General features: G+C 36.9%; 1 protein-coding gene across 1 annotated transcript; it reads right to left on the reverse strand.

Moving 5' to 3' along the window:
* Window positions 1-153: 153 nt before the first annotated feature.
* LOC109237517 lies at window positions 154-19,924 on the reverse strand. The gene is made up of 21 exons (XM_019403830.1): window positions 19,146-19,924; window positions 18,172-18,243; window positions 17,854-18,058; window positions 17,656-17,764; window positions 16,558-16,650; window positions 16,351-16,443; window positions 16,123-16,215; window positions 15,932-16,024; window positions 15,772-15,853; window positions 15,615-15,674; window positions 15,446-15,498; window positions 15,160-15,326; window positions 11,721-11,934; window positions 11,587-11,644; window positions 11,450-11,506; window positions 11,039-11,284; window positions 1,764-1,828; window positions 1,617-1,673; window positions 1,434-1,527; window positions 573-713; window positions 154-467 (listed from the first exon to the last, which is right to left on the reverse strand). The coding sequence occupies exons 1-21, from the start codon at window positions 19,761-19,763 to the stop codon at window positions 339-341; spliced, it is 2,799 nt and encodes a 932-aa protein (XP_019259375.1). The 5' UTR covers window positions 19,764-19,924; the 3' UTR covers window positions 154-338.
* Between the last annotated feature and the right edge of the window lie 998 nt (window positions 19,925-20,922).

A 20,922-nucleotide genomic window follows, 5' to 3' on the forward strand; every position in this document is an offset into this window, starting at 1 on the left:
GTTGTATGTAGATCGCGAGCAATTTAATGAGTAACTTAAACATTTTCAAATGCAAAGAATTAAAATGGTGGCGGAAGTGGTGTTGCTGACATGACAATTGGTAGAAGTAGAGGGAGGGGGGTTGCTGTGTGACAGAAAGAACATGATTCTAACTTTAAAACATGTAACCCAGCTCTGACTCTAAGAAATAAGAACGTTCTTTACACAATATTTTATCCTCTAATATTCATAATTTGTAAATTCAATCCATCTTTTTTGACCAAATAAAATTCTAATATACATGTGATCAGAAATTGCTCTACAAAATGGGTTATAAATGGAAAATCCTCTTTGGCGACCTACTCATCTGGTGCATCAGTTTCAGTTCCCCCCTGCCGAATAATTCGACATTTAGGAACCATTTTTTCCAGCATAGATGTTCCTTTGAAGGTAATCATCTGCCAACAGGTCTTTTTGTAGATGACAAGCTACAGAAAAAAAAGGGAACCCGAACCACTTAGAACTCCAAAAAAAAAAAAAAAAAGACGACCAATAACAGATGCAGCAGAGGCTGGGTCACATGCAAAATATACCTGGTCTGGTGGTATCTCTTTGAATCCGAATTTCGTCGTCCATATTGACATTGCTTCCACAGCAGAAGGTAGTACAAATCTTCTTACATTTAAAAATGCAAGCAATTTTTCTATGCACGAGAGCAGCAACTGAAAGTAACCCTGTAAACATTCAAAGCATATGTTCTAAAACTTAGACATTTCAAGAACAATAGCTGAAGACATCACCCATAAGATGTATTTACTATTTACTATCTCTAATTACTTGGCAGGCCCTAACACGGACTAAGCAAGTATCATAAGAAGCATCATCAAAATTCACAAACTAGTCAACAGGAAGATGCTAGATCATTATGTTCCCAATCAATGTTCTCCACCGTGGCAAAAATATGGATTGGGGTAGAGTGGGTGTTTAAGTGACACCAGGTTTGGGTCTAAATGAATCATAGTTTACCAAATTAGACTCCATCACGACCATCTTGAAGAGAAAAGACCTGATCAGTGAAGACTCTGTGGCCTGTAGTCCAGCAGAAGTCAAACTTCTGCAGTTGGCCAGTAAATTTTAGAGGCTGCTGTGCATCTTCCAATCCACCAGGAGTAATAAAATCAAGCAGGAAAATTGTCTAAAAGAAATGATCCAGTCAGTCAACCAACCATTTTTCATACATTAAGCAACTACTGATCTTGAAAGCCTAAATCCGTATAAATAAGGCAATACATTCAAATTTGGGCCTTCCGGTAATGCAACTATATGTAACCCAATCAAATACTGAATGGACTTTAAGGAGTATTTGACAAATGTAAAGCAGTGAAAGTTGAGAGAAAGTCAATTTGATAGAAAATAAGTGGGGCCTTTTTTGGCGAACAGTTTCAAAGCTTTACCTTGCCTTGGCTATCAATACGTGTTGCCACTAGAGGAAGCTCTGCCATATCCGGACCAAAAATACGGAGGATCCCAGCTGATACTACTATTGAGCTGCAACAATAACCAAATAGCATGTTAAGTTGTGTAATCAAAATGTGCTTAAACAAGTTAAATGAAACAAACAGCAACACTTCTCTTACTTTACAGTCAATATAGCACAGTACATGCCCCCAAAGTCTTGGCCCCTAATATTCCTTCTGCAAAGAAGAACAAATATCTTAGATAGCAGCAATGGCGAAATAAATGAAAATCCACTTCACCCTGCATAACAACCAAAAAAAGCTTACCCATAGACCATAGATGGAATGAAATCACGTCCAGTTGCCGAATCAACAATAGGATCAAAGCAATCCTGAAAAGTCAATGGTTATGCTACTGATGCTAACTTTTTCCGCTCATTTATCATTAAAAAAAATTACAATCTATTTTATGAAATATAACTCAAAGTAACAATATGGAACTAGGAAAAACAAGCTCAGAGATATAGAGATAAAGACAGTAGAGATTTTTATTTCTTCTTCAATTGTGTGTATTTTCCTATCTATTAATGCCTTTATATAGGCATGAAAAGTGAAGAAAAATATGTCATTGAATATGTAATTAAGCATTTGAGAGGAAGATCATGGAGGAGGTTATGGGAGTTACAATCATAACTCCATAATTATTAGAGTATTGGGAGTTATGGAAATAATGGAGAAGAGTAGACATCCACCATAATTTAATTTTCTTATAACACTCCCCCTTTGATGTCCATAGATGATGTGCCTCGTTAGAACCTTATTAGGAAAAACTCCTATGAAAAAAAAAATCCTAGTGAAGGAAAAAGAGAACACATGTTTAGAAATACGTCTTTTGGTTGCCTCGTTAAAAACCTTACAAGGAAAACCAGTGGGACAAAACCTTGTAAGGAAAAAAGAGTACAACGCGTATTTAACTCCCCCTTATGAGAGCATCAATTCACATCCTTGAACCTTTACATCCCAATCTTGTACACTAGTTTCTTAAAGGTTGACGTCAGTAGAGATTTGGTGAACAAATTAGCTAAGGGTGGCAAGTGGGCCGGTTAGGCCCGGGCCCGCCCCAGGCCCGCGAGCCCATATGGGTAGTGGGCCTAAACGGGCCTACCCGTTTAAGCCCGGGACCAGGGGGCTTGAGGCCCAAGTGGGCCGGTTAAATGAAGAAGCCCGTTAGGACCGGGACCGTTTGGGCCCGCAACCGGGTCCTAATGGGCCGGTTCAACCGGTCCTAAACGGGCCCAATGGCTACTTTTTTAAAAAAAATCCAAAAATCTTTTTTAGCCGTTGCAACATTTAAAAAAGGGTCGTTGGCCTGCAAAAATAGCCGTTTGGGCTTTCTAAAATAGCCATTTAACCCTCCCCCAACTTTGTTTTAACCTAAACTTTTTATAATTACACTTTTTCCCTATTTTCAACTATAAATACCCCCTCGTTCTTTCATTTTTCTCACAAAATCATCAATCTCTCTCATTTCTCAAACTCAAATTGAAGTATTCTCTTCAAGTCTTCACTCATCTCTCATTTCTCAAACTCAAATTCTTAATTCAAGTTAAATCATGCCCGGTGATTCTAGATTGCACCCATTTGTTTTGGAACACTTTAATGTGGTAGAAGAAAATGAAGAAGTTTACATAATAAAGTGCAAGAACTGTGGTCGAGTCTACACTCGTCGTCCAATGTTGGAGGGCACAGGCTGTTTAAGGAGGCATATAAAGAGTTGTCTTGCGCACTCTCCAGACATTCGTATTTAAGAATTTAAGTTGATTTGAGACAATTTGTGTTATTTTAAAATTATTAGATGTATTATGCTTAATGTTTTAGTTTGTTAGATTAATTTGAAGTATTATGTTGAAGGCATTGAACTTTAATTTGAAGTATTAAATGTAAACTTCAATTTGCAACTTTGATACATTGATACTTTAATTATGCTAATGTTATATCGAAATTCGAATATAGCTTATATACTATACACTTAGTATATCTATAATACTATATATACAATCTTATATAAGGGAATATACTATATAAGGCAATTTCTTGTAAATTATCTAAATTATATATATATATATATAATTTACATGAAGTTGGATAAAAAAAAAATTTAAAAAATAGGCCAGGCCCACTTAGGCCCATACATATAAGCTATTTATATAGTATATAATATATATATATATATAAGCTGTATAATTTACAAGAAATTGCCTTAGATAAAAACAATTAAAAATAGGCCAGGCTCACTTAGGCCCGTTTGGGCCAGGGCCCGACCCACTAAGCTCGGGACCATTAGTTCATTGTCCCGGTTCGGTTACATCCAAAAGCCCACGAAGCCCGGGACTGTTTAAGCCCGGCCCGCGAAGCCCGGGCCCACATAGAACCTGTCCGTTTAGGACCGGCCCGCGAGGCCCGTTTAGGACCGGGCCCGGACCGTTTGCCACCCATAAAATCAGCCATATTATCACTTGAACGAATCTGTTGCACATTGATATCACCATTCTTTTGAAGGTCATGTGTGAAAAATAACTTCGGTGAAATGTACTTTGTCCTATCTCCTTTTATGAATCCTCCCTTCAATTGGGTTATGCATGCTGCATTGTCTTCGTACACAATTATGTGTAGTTTGTCACACTTCAAACCACATTTGTCTCGAATAAAATGTATTATAGACCTCAACCAAACACATTCTCGACTTGCTTCATAAATAGCAATTATCTCAGCATGATTAGAAGAAGTAGCCACAATTGATTGCTTAGTCGATCGCCAAGATATGGCAGTGCCTCCACATGTAAACACATAGCATGTTTGAGATCGAGCCTTGTGCGGGTCAGATAAATACCCAACATCGGCATAACCAACAAGATCGGGATTGCAATCATTGCCATAGAATAAGGCCATATCGGTAGTCCCTTTTAGACACTGCAATATGTGTTAAATTCCATTCCAATGTCTACTTGTAGGAGCAGAGCTATATCTTGCTAAGACATTAACTGAAAAAGTTATGTCAGGCCTTGTAGTGTTAGCAAAGATACATTAGTGCACCAATTGCACTAAGATATGGTACTTCAGGACCAAGAAGCTCTTCATTCTTTTCTTGAGGTCGAAACGAGTCCTTATTCACATCAAGTGATCGAACAACCATCAGAGTACTTAATGGATGTGCTACATCCATGTCAAACCTTTTCAATACCTTTTCTATGTAGGCAGATTGATGAACAAAAATCTCGTTTGCCAAATGTTCAATTTGCGAACCGAGACATAATTTTGTCTTTCCGAAATCTTTCTATAAATAATCAATTGCCTTTTGGAGTTCTGTAGGAATTCCAATAAGGTTTATGTCATCAACATATACGGCAAGTATAACAAACTCCGATGTTGTTTTCTTTATAAAAACACGTGGACAAAATGGCATCATTTATATAACCTCCTTTAATAAATATTTACTAATGCGGTTATACCGCATTCTTCCTGATTGCTTTACTATACAAAGATCTTTGCAATTTGATTAAAAACATTTTCCGAGACTTTGAATTATGTGCGTCAGGCATTTTAAATCCCTCGGGAATATTTATGTATATCTCATTATCAAGTGAACCATGAAGGTAGGCTGTAACCATATCCATCAAAATGCATGTCAAGCTTTTCATGGACAGCAAAACTAATGAGATAACGGAACGTTATAGCATCCATAACAGGAGAATACGTCTCTTCATAATCGACACCGGGCCTTTGTGAAAATCCTTGTGCAACAAGGCGTGCCTTATATCTTTGTACCTCATTTTTCTCATTCCTTTTACGTACAAAGACCCATTTATAGCCAGCAGGCTTAACACCATTAGGTGTTTGGACTACAGGCCCAAAAACTTCACGTTTCGCAAGTGAATCCAACTCAGATTGGATTGCTTCTTGCCATTTTGGCCAATCACGTCTTTGTCGACATTCTCCAACAGATTGAGGTACAAGATCCTCATTATCTTGCATAATGCTAGATGCAACATTGTATGCAAAGACATAATCTACCACTATATTCAATCGATTCAAATTGTCTCAATATCGATTATATTTATTGATAGTTCCTTATTTTCTTGAGTCTCAGGCTCATTAATTTACTCATGAATCTCAGGATTGGTTAAATCATAGGTTCTTTATGAGACTCTTTCGTAGTGTCATCTTGATCATTTATTTTCCTTTTTCTAGGATTTCGATCCTTAGACCCCAATGGTCTGCCAAGTTTTAGGCATGCTTTTGACTCATTAGCTATGACACTAGAAGATTGTCCAACATGGACATCAATACGGATTGGAACATTCTCTACAGGGATATGTGATTTTCGTTATCCTTTTCAGATCCGTAAATGCATGCATTTGATTTGCTATTTTCTGCAAATGGATAATCTTTTGCACCTCCTTTTCACAAATAGAGGCACGTGGATCAAGATGAGACAATGATGTATTTTTCCACAAAATTTCCCGTTTGGTTTCACCAATTTCGCCCCCTACTTTTGGGAAAAATGCTTCATCGAATCGACAATCTGCAAATCGAGCAGTGAACAAATCTCCCGTTAATGTTTCAAGGTAGAGAATAATGGAGGGCGATTCAAATCCAACATATATTCCTAACCTTTTTTGGGGACCCATCTTGGTGCGATATGCGGTGCTACAGGCACATATACTGCGCATCCAAAAATTCTTAAATGGGATATATTAGGTTCATGACCCAAAACTAATTGCAACGGGGAATATTTATGATAATTTGTCGGTCGGAGACGAATTGGCATTGCTGCATGCAAAATGGCATGACCCCAAACTGAAGTGGGTAACCTTATTTTCAGGAGTAACGGTCTTGCTATCAATTGCAGATTATCGGGAAATTGTGTCCGTAATCGGATTATTTGTGCCATTAATTTTGTAAATGTCAGGTTGCGAGATGACAATAGGCATACATGAGACCATCTAGAAGATGGATCTATTAAGACCATAAAATAACTAAACGACCCACTAGGTGGGTGAATAGGTCCACAAATATCCTCTTGTATACGTTCCAAAAACGTAGGGGCTCAATCCCAACCTTTGTTGGTGATGGTTTAATAATTAACTTGCCTTGATAACAAGAAGTGCAAGAAAATTCATTATTTAAAAGAATCTTTAAATTCTTTAATGGATGCCCATTCGAGTTTTCTATAATTCGTCTCATCATAATTGATCCGGGATGTCCCAATCGATCATGCCAAAGTACAAAAGTATTGGAATTAGTAACCTTTCGGTTTACGATAGAATGTGCCTCAATTGCACCAATTCTTGTCCAATACAGGCCACAAGATAAAGATAGGAACTTCTCAATAACCTTTTTCTGGCCAGAGACATTCTTGGTAACGATGAGATATTCGAGATTATACTATGATATAAGAAAATTAAATTATGGTGGATGTCTACTCTTCTCCATAACTCCAAATACTCTAATAATTATGGAGTTATGATTGTAACTCCATAACCTCCTCCATGATCTTCCTCTCAAATGCTTAATAACATATTCAATGACATATTTTTCTTCACTTTTCACGCCTATATAAAGGCCTTGTAATAGATAGAAAAATATACACAATTGAAGAAGAAATAAAAATTTCCTCTCTATATCTCTTAGCATGTTTTTCCATATTCCATATTGTTACTTTGAGTTATATTTTATAGAACGTTATCAGCACGAGACTCCTACCGTCTTAAGAAGATCTTTGAGAAGACTAAGGTATAATTTTTCTCAAATTTATTTTATGACTGATATTATGAAAAGAAAGTTCGTTGCCCTTGAAATTTCGTGCAAGAACTATATGATATGAGTGTTGGATGCTGAAATCCATTTAGATGCAATAGGTCTTGGAGACGCCATTAAAGATAAAAAATAAAGCATCTACCCCAGACTGTGCTAAGGCCTTGATTTTCTTGCGCCATCACCTTGATGAAAGGTTGAAAATAGAATATCTCGCAGTCAAAGATCCACTTGTTTTGTGGAATGGCTTAAAGGAAAGATATGAGAACTTAAAGTTAGCCACTCTTCCACAAGCACGATATGATTGGGCTCATCTGAGGCTCCAAGACTTTAAGTCTATTTCTGAATATAATTCTGCGATGTTCAGAATTACTTCTAAATTGAAACTCTGTGGAGATAATATCTGTGACTATGATATGCTTGAAAAAACGTTCACAACATTTTATGCCTCCAATATGGTCTTGCAAACAACAGTACCGAGAGAGGTTTCAAGAAGTACTCTCAGTTGATTTCTCTTCTACTTGTGGCTAAACGAAACAACGAATTGCTTATGAGAAATCATGAAAATAAACCCACTGGGTCTACACCATTGCCTAAAGTGGATGAGGTGTATTCCCATTACGGAAAAGGGTCAAAAATATCCTTCTACTATTAAAAATTGTTTAAAGTTATCCTCCGTTATACTATTTGATAAATAATGCCCCTGCCGTGTTACTATTGACCGCATATACCCTCAGATTAACGGAGAGACCACGTGGAGGTCATTTAAGCCAACTGGAGTATTCGGGTAAGTTTTACCTGACCCATACCCGATATCCAAACCTAAAAATAAACACTTTCTTTATACCCCATTCCTTTTCATCTTCATCCCTAACCCCCCCCCCCCCCGTCCCACCCTCCCGGTCGCTCNTGTAAAAATCCCATCTTCTTCACAACATATTTACCACACACCCAATCATCTACTCCATCTTTTTCCAGTCTTCTTTTTCTCTTTCTTGCTTTTCTTCTTCCTATATCACTTTCTCTCCAAAAACTCATCAGATCTCCATAATTTCAAGAGCAAGAAATCACGATTCTAATATCAAGCTACAAGCAAGGTGTCTAACAAGAAAATGATGGTACATACAGTTGGGTCTTTAGGCCGTCCCTTTGTAATTATAATTAATTAGGAGCTTATTAGCGTTTTTAGGAAGTTAAGAAAAGAGCTAACACCTTCTCATGGCTGTAGTTTCTTTAATAATATTTCAATTCAACTTGTAACTAGCCATGAGCCCATGACATCTCTCTTTCTCCACTTTTTACTTTGTCTCAAAGTATAATTATTGGTTGCAAAATTTTAATGCACAACTGATTAAGAGAATAGGGCATTTGATATGGTAGTTGTGAGATTCTGTTTTTGTGAATATTTAATGGAAGATTAGGTTGTTACTGTGATTTGTTGTGAACATGACGGGAGGTTTCTGGTGATAAAAATGGTTATTGAGATATTTTAACAATTAAGCATAATTAATTAGAGAAAAAATATAAGTAATAAATAAACCCTAAAAATAAACCTGAATGCTCAGACGGGTGAGTTACGTATTGTGTATTGGGTCGAGTAAGTTTACCCGGATGCTCCAGTTGGCTTAAATGGCCTCCACGTGGCTCTTCCGTTAACTTGAGGGTATATTTGATCAATAGTAACACGGTAGGGGTATTTTTGATCGAATAGTATAACGGAGGGTAATTTTAAATAATTTTCTATAGTAAAAGGGTATTTTTGACCCTTATCATGCTAAGCGTGAAAAAGGTTGTGGCCATGCTCATGGTCGTGGCCGTGGCGAAGGAAGAAATTGTCCTAGTGTTAATCATTCCCTAAAGAAAAATAACTTCCAAAAGTGGAAAGGGAAAGATGAGAAGCCAAACGCAAAGAGTTCGGAAACTGGATGCTATCATTGCGGTGGAAAAGGGCATTGGCAAATATCTGTCACATATCAAAACATTTGGTTGAGCTTTGTCAAGCATCTCTAAAGAATAAATGCCTTGAAGCTAATTTTGTCTATGACAATGAATTTGACATCACCCACTTGGATGTGGCAGATTTATTTTTAGCACCCTGATGGAAAAATAAACCACTTGATCGGTGATGGATCTGTGGTTAAAGATGATTGAGCACTTTGATTTTTATGTTTTCCTATTCGTAATATCTAATGAACAAACATCATGTAATTTTTATCGCGCTTAATAATAGTGCTTATATAATTCTTAAAAATATATGTATTTCCGAAAAGAAAAGAAAAAACTGAAGAGTCAATGTTTCACAAATTTCACAAACAAGAAGTAATATCTAATTAATTAGTGTCCTAGTCTTAGTGAAGTAGATATTAATTAGTGTCTCAGTGAGACTGGGACACTAATTAATTAGATATTACTTCTTTGTGAAATTTGTGAAACATTGACTCTTCAGGTTTTTTTTCTGAAATACATAAATTTTTAAGAACTACATAAGTAGTATTATTAAGCGCAACAAAAATTACATGATGTCTATTCATTAGATACGTTGCGAACGTTTTTTCAAGCATATCATAGTCACTGATATTATCTCCACAGAGTTTTAATTTAGAAGTAATTCTGAACATCGCAGAATTATATTCAGAAACAGACTTAAAGTCTTGGAGCCTCAGATACGCTCAATCATTTGGTGCTTGTGGAAGAGTGACCAACTTTAAGTTGTCATATCTTTCCTTTAAGCCATTCCACAAAACAAGTGGATCTTTGACTGTGAGATATTCTATTTTCAACCCTTCATCAAGGTGATGGCGCAAGAAAATCAAGGCATTAGCACAGTCTTGGGTAGATGCTTTATTTTTATCTTTAATGGCGTCTCCACGACCCATTGCATCTAAATGGATTTCAGCATCCAACACCCATATCATATAGTTCTTGCCCGAAATTTCAAGGGCAACGAACTTTCTTTTCATAATATCAGTCATAAAATAAATTTGAGAAAAATTATACCTTAGTCTTCTCGAAGATCTTCTTAAGACGGTAGGAGTCTCGTGCTGATAACGTTTTATGAAATATAACTCAAATTAACAATATGGAACAAGGAAAAACAAGCTAAGAGAGAAAGAGAGAAGAGATTTTTATTTCTTCTTCAATTGTGTGTATTTTCCTATCTATTAATGCCTTTATATAGGCATGAAAAGTGAAGAAAAATATGTCATTGAATATGTCATTAAGCATTTGAGAGGAAGATCATGGAGGAGGTTATGGAGTTACAATCATAACTCCATAACTATAAGAGTATTGGGAGTTATGGAAATAATGGAGAAGAGTACATCCACCATAATTTAATTTTCTTATAACAATCTACAAATAGTTGAAAAACACTTTTTAGGAAACAGAGCAAATCTGAAACAAACTAACCACAAATAATTGCAAAAATAAATATCATAAACCTCTATGAGCATACAAAATATTAAATCATCTTGGACTACAAAAACGGCAGGTAAAATTCCAAGAATGAAAGTTTACCATGAAATATTACTATGATAAGTCTGTTTCTCAGGATTATAGATTTCTTGAAGCACCAATTTTCATTTCTCAAAAATAATCTTAAATTTGGTCACATAAAATCACAAAAACAAAGTTAGAAAATGAAGAGCAGACATCTGAACTCTACACAGCAATCCATCCCGTCTCAGATAAGTTGGAGACTAAACAGTCTAAGTAACACCACACAGTGGACATGGTCATCATAGCCTCACTGAAAGTTTGAACAAACAAAATTCAGGGCTAGTGCTTACATGGAAGATTGAAACAGCTTCTGCTAGTAGCACTCTGGTTTCACGGGAAGTAATTTTGCCGCTTAGAAGTCTCCATCTCACATCAAGATCACCAACTGAATCCAAACTTTTGTCCTTTAGCTTCATTCTTACAGCACCCAGGCAAGATTCTGACAGCTTCTCATCTCCCGAGTTCAGCAACTTTTGCAGTGCAGAATAGATCCTCTTGCAATCCACACAACAGAACCATTTTCCTTTAGGCAACTCCTGCGATGCAATTTGCACCATATCTTAACACGAGAATCCAAATAATATAATTTTTAAAAAGAAAAGAGAGGGAAAAAAAGGGAATGAAACACAATAAAAAGGAGCAGGCATCCTGGACAAAGAAGAGACTTCCATGAAATAATCCTAAAACGCAAGTGGACTAACCTTTAAATCTGCTATCTTGCGTTTCTTCAAGCAGCCAACATGATATTCCTTCTCACACTGGATATGAAATGTGAGTAAACCATTTTAACCATTTACTTGGTTGAATAAGGCAGTTTTAAAGAATGTAGAGGAAATACCTGGTCACAGAGGATAACCGTGCGTGGACCAAATCCAGACTTGCTAAAATCATAACATCTGTGTATATACACTTCATCAGACTACAAAAGCTAAGACATTAGGCTTTGAACAACTTTACAAAGCAGACAACCACCTGCATAAAACACATGCTATAACTTCTGCCTCTTCTGGGTTCTTGACAGTACGAATGCAACGTTTAGTTATTTGCTCTATGGGATCAATACCAGAAATCCTCCCAGCAGCAACCGCGTTTGCATTGTGCTCCACAAACTTCTCCCTCTGAAACTTGTTTTCACAATATTTACAGTACCATTTACCACGGGGAACAGCTGACAATGATGCACACCCTGCAATAGACAATTGAAAACACATATCAATACCACTTAAATGGAATATTGAATCTTACCAACAAAGCAACCATAATTACTAAGTGGTGAAAGAAAAAGAAACAAAATAGAGGCAAATCTGAATTTTCTCAAAACTAATCCATAGCTATGTGCTGCTCATGTAAATAGAGACATGGAACCAATTGTGCAAAAGCACAGCTTATTTCTCATTATAAGTAAATCTATAGGATTAAGAGGACAACTATCAGAGCCTTATTTTTATTTTTTTCTATTTTTATAGGTGAAGTAATAGTCGCTTTTGACTTAATGGTTGTTTCTTCCTTATAAAAGGACCAACAAGAACTTACAGAAGCAGTCCACATTGCAAACTGGGAGAAAAAATTTCACCAGAAACACACAAGGCAAGTAAAAATAATTTTCAAGTTCAAGTTAATCAACTAGGCGTTAGGATAATCTTCCCAAGCGTTTGTACTGAATTACATCAATGTTTCAAATTTAATGTGTTGGGAATCATTAGACATAAAGTGGCTCTCATCTAAAACTAAAAGGTCCACTTCAATCAATTCATACTACTTAACGGCTCACTGCTGTAATCTTAGGCTCATTTGTTTATTTAAAGATAGTCTGAATCTCAATCATCCATAGTTAGCCTATTAAGTGTCTTAGTTTTTCTCTTTTTACAACTATATCCGTACACTTAAAATCATTAAATGTTATTCGCTTCAAGATTCATGTGATGTGACCTTTTACCACTACTTTATCCATTATCACTGCATAATCATTACCAGCCTTTTGCCACAGAGCAGCCAACCATCTACCTCCACCACAGCATAACCACTGCCCCAACCACCACGACCAACAATAATGAACGGCCAACCACCTCCACCACCAACTTCAACCCCACCTCCTTCGCATAACTACCTCCACCGGTAGCCACAACCATCAGCCATGCACCACCAGCTTTGGCCACCATCACACAATAACCACCAACCAGCAAAACCACCACAAGCAACCTTCACCACCATCACGACAACCACCTCAAAACCATGACCGTCGACCACCACCACCCCTGTTAGCTTTTAAAGTGTACTTTATAAAACAAACAGTTTTTACAACACCATGTAAATTAATATTTTCTCTAATATTTTGTGGATATATATTTAATTATTAGTTTATTTGAATTCCTTATTAATTAGCTTTAAATAAAAATATATTAATACTCCCTCTCCCATTTTATGCTAACACTTTTCTTTTTAGATTGTCCAAAAAGAAATGACACATTGCTCTCTTTTGGAAACTACTTAACCTTAGTATCTCGATTTTACCCAATGACATGACTTCTTGGAACTCACTGCCACTCGTTTAAAATGAAAAGACATGTGGAACTCTTACCATCACTTGTTTAAAAGGACACTTTTGGTACTTTACATATATTGGTCAAGTCTTCGTTAATTTCTTAAATCCCGTGCCCAATCAAACATCATCACATAAATTGGGGCAGAGCGAGTAAATGTTCGATGCCGAGGAAACATGATTTTCCAATGGTCAGATTTAGAAACAATACAATAATAATCAGATAAGAATTAGGAATGAAGTTATTCGAGACAAGGTGGGAGTGGCCTCTGTGGAGGCAAAGATGCGTGAGGCAAGGTTGAGATGGTTTGGGCATGTTAAGAGGAGAAGCGCAGACGGCAGGAGATGTGAGAGGTTGGCCTTAGGAGGTGACAGGAGGGGTAGAGGTAGGCCAAAGAAGTCTTGGGGAGAGGTGATCAGGCGGGATATGGCGCTACTTGAGCTAACCGAGGACATGACTCTAGATAGAAGGGTGTGAAGGTTGAAGATTAGGGTAGAAGGTTAGTAGGTAGTCGTGCATCTCCCTTTGTCTTCTCTAGCTCGATGGTATTAGCGCTAGTACGGTACCCTTTTATCCTTAGTTTGCTATATTCGCATGTCTCGTTTCGTTGTTACTTGCCATTGGTAATTCCGTAGTTTGCTAGCAGTACTTCGTTCATATTCTCGTTTGCTGCCTCGGAATTAGTTTTCTAAATATGTTATCTTGCTACTACTTGTTATCAGTACCCCTTTCATATTATTTGTTTCTATCTCCGATTTAGTTTTCTAATTATTGTTTTGCTAGTTGGCCTGGTGGCAATAGACTTGAGCCTTGGGGTTTGCTCCCTTTCAAGGTCTCAAGTTCGAAATCCACTGGGTGCAAACAATTTCTGAGGGCCATCGGACTGGGTAAAACCTGAACTAACCTTGGTGCACTTGCGGGAAACTCCTTGCCGAGGCCTGTGCACCCCCGGGATTAGTCAGTCTCTCTTAGAGACTCGGACACCCGGTGCAAATCAAAAAAAAAAAAAAAAAAAAATTACTTGCTATCAGGGCTTCTCTCACCTTCTTTAGCCGAGGGTCTATCGGAAACAATATCTCTGCCCTTCCAGGGTAGGGGTAAGGTTGCGTACATCCTACCCTCCCCAGACCCCACTTGTGGGACCACACTGGGTGGTTGTTGTTGTTGTTGTTGTTGTTCTTGTACAATAATAACCAGATAATGTATTCAAACTCAAGCATCTTACTCTTAATAAAAACAAACGAGGCTTCGGTCGAAATCCTTATTCATCATCAAACTCTTCTAAAATCTTCTACACAACTGAAGGAGATAGTTCAGATGAGACCGGTGCAGAGCATCACAGAATGTGAACCCTGATCAAAGTTGAAATTGTTTCGGGCATATTATCTTGCTCTACCATATGTTTATACTATTTCCTCTCTACTACCATTCTGTCCTCCCAAAATGTGATGAGCACGCTAAGCTTGAACAAAAACTAAGGAGTTGTGGGCCTACTACAAACTAAACAATCCTCGAAGTTAGACAGTAACTTCCACAATTAGAGATATATGGTTTCTTTTCTTTATCTCTTTTTGCTTATCTTGCTCATGCCTCTAGTTTTTTTTCCCTCTTTTGGGGGAGTGTAATGTGGGGTGAGGATGGGGCTTGGTGCTCTAATGCCCAACAACAAATCTATGAGCACTTGTCGTAACCTGACCCCACACACCCAAAATGTAAAAGATTAAAAAACAAAACCAAAAAAAAAAAGAGCTAGACAATGCATGGAGGATGAAATAGAACTTGCTGGTTTTAATCATCAATTAGAAAGGACAAAAAACCACATGCACAAAAGAAAGTATCTTGTGGAAATATTAAGGCCCTACAACTTTAACCTTTATGGAAGGCCCTTGGACATCCATCACAAAGCACCAGTTTTCCACCATCTGCGCATATGGTGCACAAGTCATCGCTGTCTGTGACAGAAGACTTACGACCTCTCAATAGGGATAAAGCAAATTCATGTAGAGACACCCCATTGGAAGTATATATGTATCCATAGCTGCAGAGACATGGTACAATGTCAAATATCTAAACTGGAAAGCATCAGAAAAACTAAGTTAAGAGCTAAAGAAGATAAATATTCCTTGAAAGACAATTAAACAGAAGAATGACACTGACGGTTTTTTGCGAGACGCCCAACCTGCATGAGCTTCAAATTGTGATGGACTAACCTAACCATGAGAGGAAGCTAATCAGTATGCCTTACATGACGTTTATGAAACTCTATGAGAAGAACCTCTGATTTTTTTTTTGTTTTGAAAAATTATGCAAGCTACAAGAAATGTACCTCACAATTGCAGCAAGAACAAAATATACCAGATCCCTGCTTATAACCAACGAGCAATTTCTACCAATGACAAATGAGCAAATCACAATTATAAAACACTTATAATATTTATATCTCAACTACTAAGGAAAAGGGTAGAAAAGAGAAGACTCGGTACCTTTCCACGAGAATAATAAGCTACTTCAGTCCCATCGGGCAGTCCACCTTCCTCAAAAACCAACCAATGCATCTTTTGATCCCTAAATGCAATGACGTAGAGTATAAGAAATTTGCTGACAGAAATTCAGAGTAAGCAAATGTCAAAGGAATGTACAAACTTTTTTGTGATTTTCCATTGGGTCCTAGAGTGCATTGAAACACCAAGAGGACCAACTTTCGAGGAATTTGAAGCTGCAATGGATTTCGACAATCTGAATTAAAGAATACAGGCACCATACAAGTGAGAGGTTATATATCAGATAAAAGAAGAAAAAAAAAGTGGCAATTAATTAGACAAATATTCACCAACTTTTTCGAGATCTTGCCCTGCATATTATCTCTGAATGAATTGCACATCGTGGCAGCTCCATTTGACTGTGGAGCAAAAGCTGGAGTGGATAACCTTGATGGTTCCGAATAGAAGTGCATAAGAAGAGAGAGATGGCAAACAAATGCATTTTACCAAGTAAAATTGATTTTCCAGACCAAAAACAAAGTGAAAATATCAGATAGAGAAACATTGAGTAATACAACACACTTGTTTGGTGTCTTCAACTGATCCTTCCTTCCTGAGATTATATGTGCCGAAGATATTCTGATGGACCTTTTCCTTGAATATATTTCCACAGCCCTTACAGCAATAATATAACAGCATTAATACATGTTTGCTAAACCATTTCGTCGCATTGAAAAGTTCGCAGGGTGCAAAATAAAGCAGAATTAGTCAACAGGAAAAGATACCAACTTTCTCTTTTTTCTTCCTCTACTTCTTTTTAGTGAAGTATCTGACATAGTTGAAGTTTCGGAGGAATTTGAGTTCGGAACAGGATCAAACATCCTAAGTTTGCAAAAGACAAGATTAGCAATGTCATAACAGCAAAAACAGAGAGTCAGCGACTACTGAGAGCTTCTGACTATACATACACAACTATACAAACCAATAAAAACAACAAAAAAAAAAAAATCAGTGTAATGTCTGTAATGTCACAAGTAGGGTCTGGGGGTAGTGCGTACGAGCCTTACCCCTACACTGCGAGGTAGAGAGGTTGTTTCTAATACACAACTATACAAACCAAAAAGCAATATAAATTGCCACATAACAATTCGTCAAAGGACATCAATTATTGCTTACATGAAGAAAAATCATAAAGTCAACTATCAAAAAGATCTCAATAGTAAAGAAACATGAGATGACAACAGAGTCCTTAGGTTAGTGTGATTAATATTCTTAAATCCATGCCACTCGTCCAAAATAATAACAAATAATTTTAAGTTCATGACAAGCATTCTCTTTCTGGGCATATATGATCTTTATAACCAAAAGGGAAAACGAGTTTGATTCCACTCATCATAAAAATAAATCCTGAAAACCAGATGAGGAAACAGAAGTACCTGCCTCACACCAAGTAGGTTTAATAGATCATCTTCCTACAAAATTTAGCCTTGCTTGGACCATTGAGAATGAGAACCTAAATTGCACTAAATAAGTACTCTCTCTGATTCATTTATGTTATTTACTTTCTTTTTCAGTCTGCTTCAAAAGTATGACTTTTTTTATGTCTATGTTTTTAATTCCAACATCCCCATTACTCTCAAGGACGCTCTCTTATAGGAATGGTGTGGCATGTTCAGGAAAACAAAATTGAAAGGGTATTTTTGGTATGTTATACACACTTTAGTTTAAGGTCACAAGATTCAAAATCTTCTTTACAATATATTAAACTTCGTGTCAGTCAAACTAAGACACATAAAATGATACGGAAGGTGTATAAGAAAATTAGAGTCTAGTGAAGCACACAAAAGTATCAAAGCAATCATACGCTTATTTTCATTCAAAACATACCCAGCTTCAACTGTTATTGACTGAGTTGGAGTGGCTTCAGATCTTGAAGAGATTATGCATGAATCACAAATTTGGTCAAATTTTCCAGCTGAAGTTGCAAAAACAGACCCTGGCCACCACAAGAAATCAAGAAAAAGATCATTTACTTGCCACTTCAAGAACATGTTACAATATTCAACTTCACATAAGAAAGCTCACCATTGCAATTCCGACAAATGATAATTTCCTTCACAGGAATCGGACCAATGAAGCTCCGAATTGTTGCTTCCAATTTCTTCAAAGAACCTTTCCTACATTCTTTGACCACATCAAGGAGGCTCTTTCCGTTTTCCAGGCAGATATACTGTGATGCACGTCTATATGCTTTACATGCATGGATCTCAAATTTGCCAGGAGGAACAACCTAAAGGAGCCAAAATTGGTATAGAACTTAATTCGTAATGGAAATGTTAAGACCCAAACAAGTACAACGTCAACAAAGAGCAAAACAGAGAAATAGAAATAACAAGTACTCACCCTGGCTCCCTTGCACAGATCACAAGAGCACAGAATTCCATTATCTTTGATAGTTCCCCTCAGTCGAATTCCCTAAATTAAGACAACTTTAGCCTTCAGAATAAGATAAAACTACTGAGACCATATTGGAGCTTTCAGTCCAAACTAGATGAGGAACAATCGATCTAGAAAAGCTAGATAAGCTTTTTGGTAAGAGAAACTGCACAACAAGCTAAATGATGTATCGTAGTGCAGCAATAAATCCATGTAACACGTTGAATGCTGATGCTGCTATAATGTTTTCAACTCATTTGTCTCCCATTCATGTTCAAGCTATAATAAGCAGAAAATTCTAAACATATATTTCATACTATATTCATATTGGATAATATAAAATGGGTCCAATTCTTTTCTCCCGTAACTACCCAGCAAGAAACAAGGTTGACCACTGGGCAACACCAAAATTTCTACACATGTGGTGTTTCCCATCCTTTCTTCTGCCAATAATGAATATGCATGTCTCTGTATGTGTCTGTAACAAGTAACAACTACTACTAAGCCTCTATCCCAAATCAACTATAACCATTCTGCTCTATCCCGACTCAAATCATTCCAAATACGAGTACAACATAGTTAGTGATCATGTATTGGCATTTTCATGCAAGAGTTAATGCATAAGAAAATGACAACAACTAAGCCTCAATATATGAATCCTCATTGACCATGTTACTTACTATAAACTCATCTCAAACCAATATTATACAAACTAAAATAAATAAACAAATAAAATAATAAAAATACTGGAAGTTATTTATATTTTCTTAAAGACTTAAAGATCGTATAAATCTAAGAAAGGCTAAACAACTCCGAGAAAAATATTTTCTCAACTATAGGTCTATAAATAAATAATCCACATTTAGGCCACAATTAAGGCAATTCTAGGAGAATAATTAATTTAAATAATCCACATTTTAAGCTAAGAAAGCATTAATTACCCTCTTGCCACCATTATAGAAAACAGGATAGCCTTCGAGCAAACCGGTCTCGAAAAGCTCCTTAACCGTAGTAGGCCTTCCTATAATCGAAATCCTCTTCTTTGATCCACAATTATTACTATCATGAACTTCACCACATGTGATCAATTTCCCCTCCTCCAACACTTCCAAATTCTCATCAAGAGGCTCCACATTCAGCTTCAAAGCCGACCTCGTAAACCTCCTACTACTACCTGTAACACTAACATCACGATTTGCTGCCGTCAACGTTGACTCCTCTTTGACTTCAATCTCCACCATCTCCGGAATTCCGGAAATACCCTCCGTTTCATCCTTATTTACAATTTTACCACCGCCTGAATTACACTTGGACGCATCACTCGGTTCTACTCCTCCTCCGCCGCCGCCGCCGTCAACATTAGCGGCTCTCTTTAACCGCTTATTCCTCCTGTATACAACGAGTCCATTCCTATCACGAGCCCTAATAGGCACAACTTCCTCGAACCGAACACCGTGAACCGAACCGTTCGATTCTGGATCACCGGTTTCGATATCAATTCCGGTTCCGGATTCGAGTTTGGACCGGGGCAACGACGGCGAATCGAATTCACTGATCATCGGTGCCGTTGAAACTGAGTTATGGATTTGTGAAAAAAGGGAGGATTTGTTAACATGAATTGGAATTTGTTCGGAAATTGGGGAAGAAGAAGAGTGAAACTAAAACTCTTTAGGGGCATTGGGTAGGGTGATTATTTGGGGGGGGGGGTTAAGGGGAGAGCGTGTGAGTGTGAAGATTATGAGAATCCATATTAATGAAGCTGAAAAAATAAACTAAAAAATTTAATGTAAAATTATTTAAATTTTAAAACGCCCATAACTAACTAGGAGTGTAGACTGCAGTACTGACTAATTACAATAAATTATTTCCGTTTGGGGAAATTTTGAAAAAGCAGTTTCGTCATTTATGTACGTTAATAAAATGCGAAAAAAAAAAAAGATACTTCTGTCATTTTTGTACTTAGGACTCATTTGATTGGTTGGCGACCTTCAACATTTGTTTCAACAATCTGCGACAAATTCAAAATTAAAAATTAGTAAATACAAAAGATATTGTCATTCATTATAGGTATAAAATCTGCAATTCTTGGACCTTTTCTGCATTTGTTTAGCACATAAAAAAATTTACCAAGCTGGGTATTGGTAATTGGATGGAATAGAAGGTTTTCCGATTAAATGGGCTGCACTTAATGTTTTTTGGCTTAATAATTTCTTGGTGGCTATGTTAAAATACATATTATGAAAAGAATTCCTCAAAAGTTTAAATATACGGAAAAGGGCCAAAAATATCCTTTTACTATGCGAAAAGGATCATATATATCATCTGTTATACTATAAGTCCACAAATGCCCCTATCGTTACAGAATTAGTACAATAATACCCATCCGCCGTTAGGGCCCTCCACCATGGCCAGTGTCATCCTACATGGCGTGATATTTTGCTAAGGTGAAAGCTACATAGAATGACACCTCAGCGCACCAATCCAATTTCACCCCTTCCTCCATTTCTTTCTCTAATACTACCTCCTCCTTCACCTAACCATTCTCTAAAGTGAATTTTTTTTTTTACTTATTTGTCAAGACTGCATTTTCCAGCTTTTTGGAAGTGAAATAAAATCACAACTTGATTCCTATTTTGCAGTACATATCAGTCTCAACCCCCCATTTTGCTTCTTCTCGTTAATATATTGTAGTAGTATCTTTTAATTTTCTTATTATTA

The sequence above is a fragment of the Nicotiana attenuata genome, unplaced genomic scaffold, assembly GCF_001879085.1.
Source record: "Nicotiana attenuata strain UT unplaced genomic scaffold, NIATTr2, whole genome shotgun sequence".
NCBI lineage: Eukaryota > Viridiplantae > Streptophyta > Magnoliopsida > Solanales > Solanaceae > Nicotiana > Nicotiana attenuata.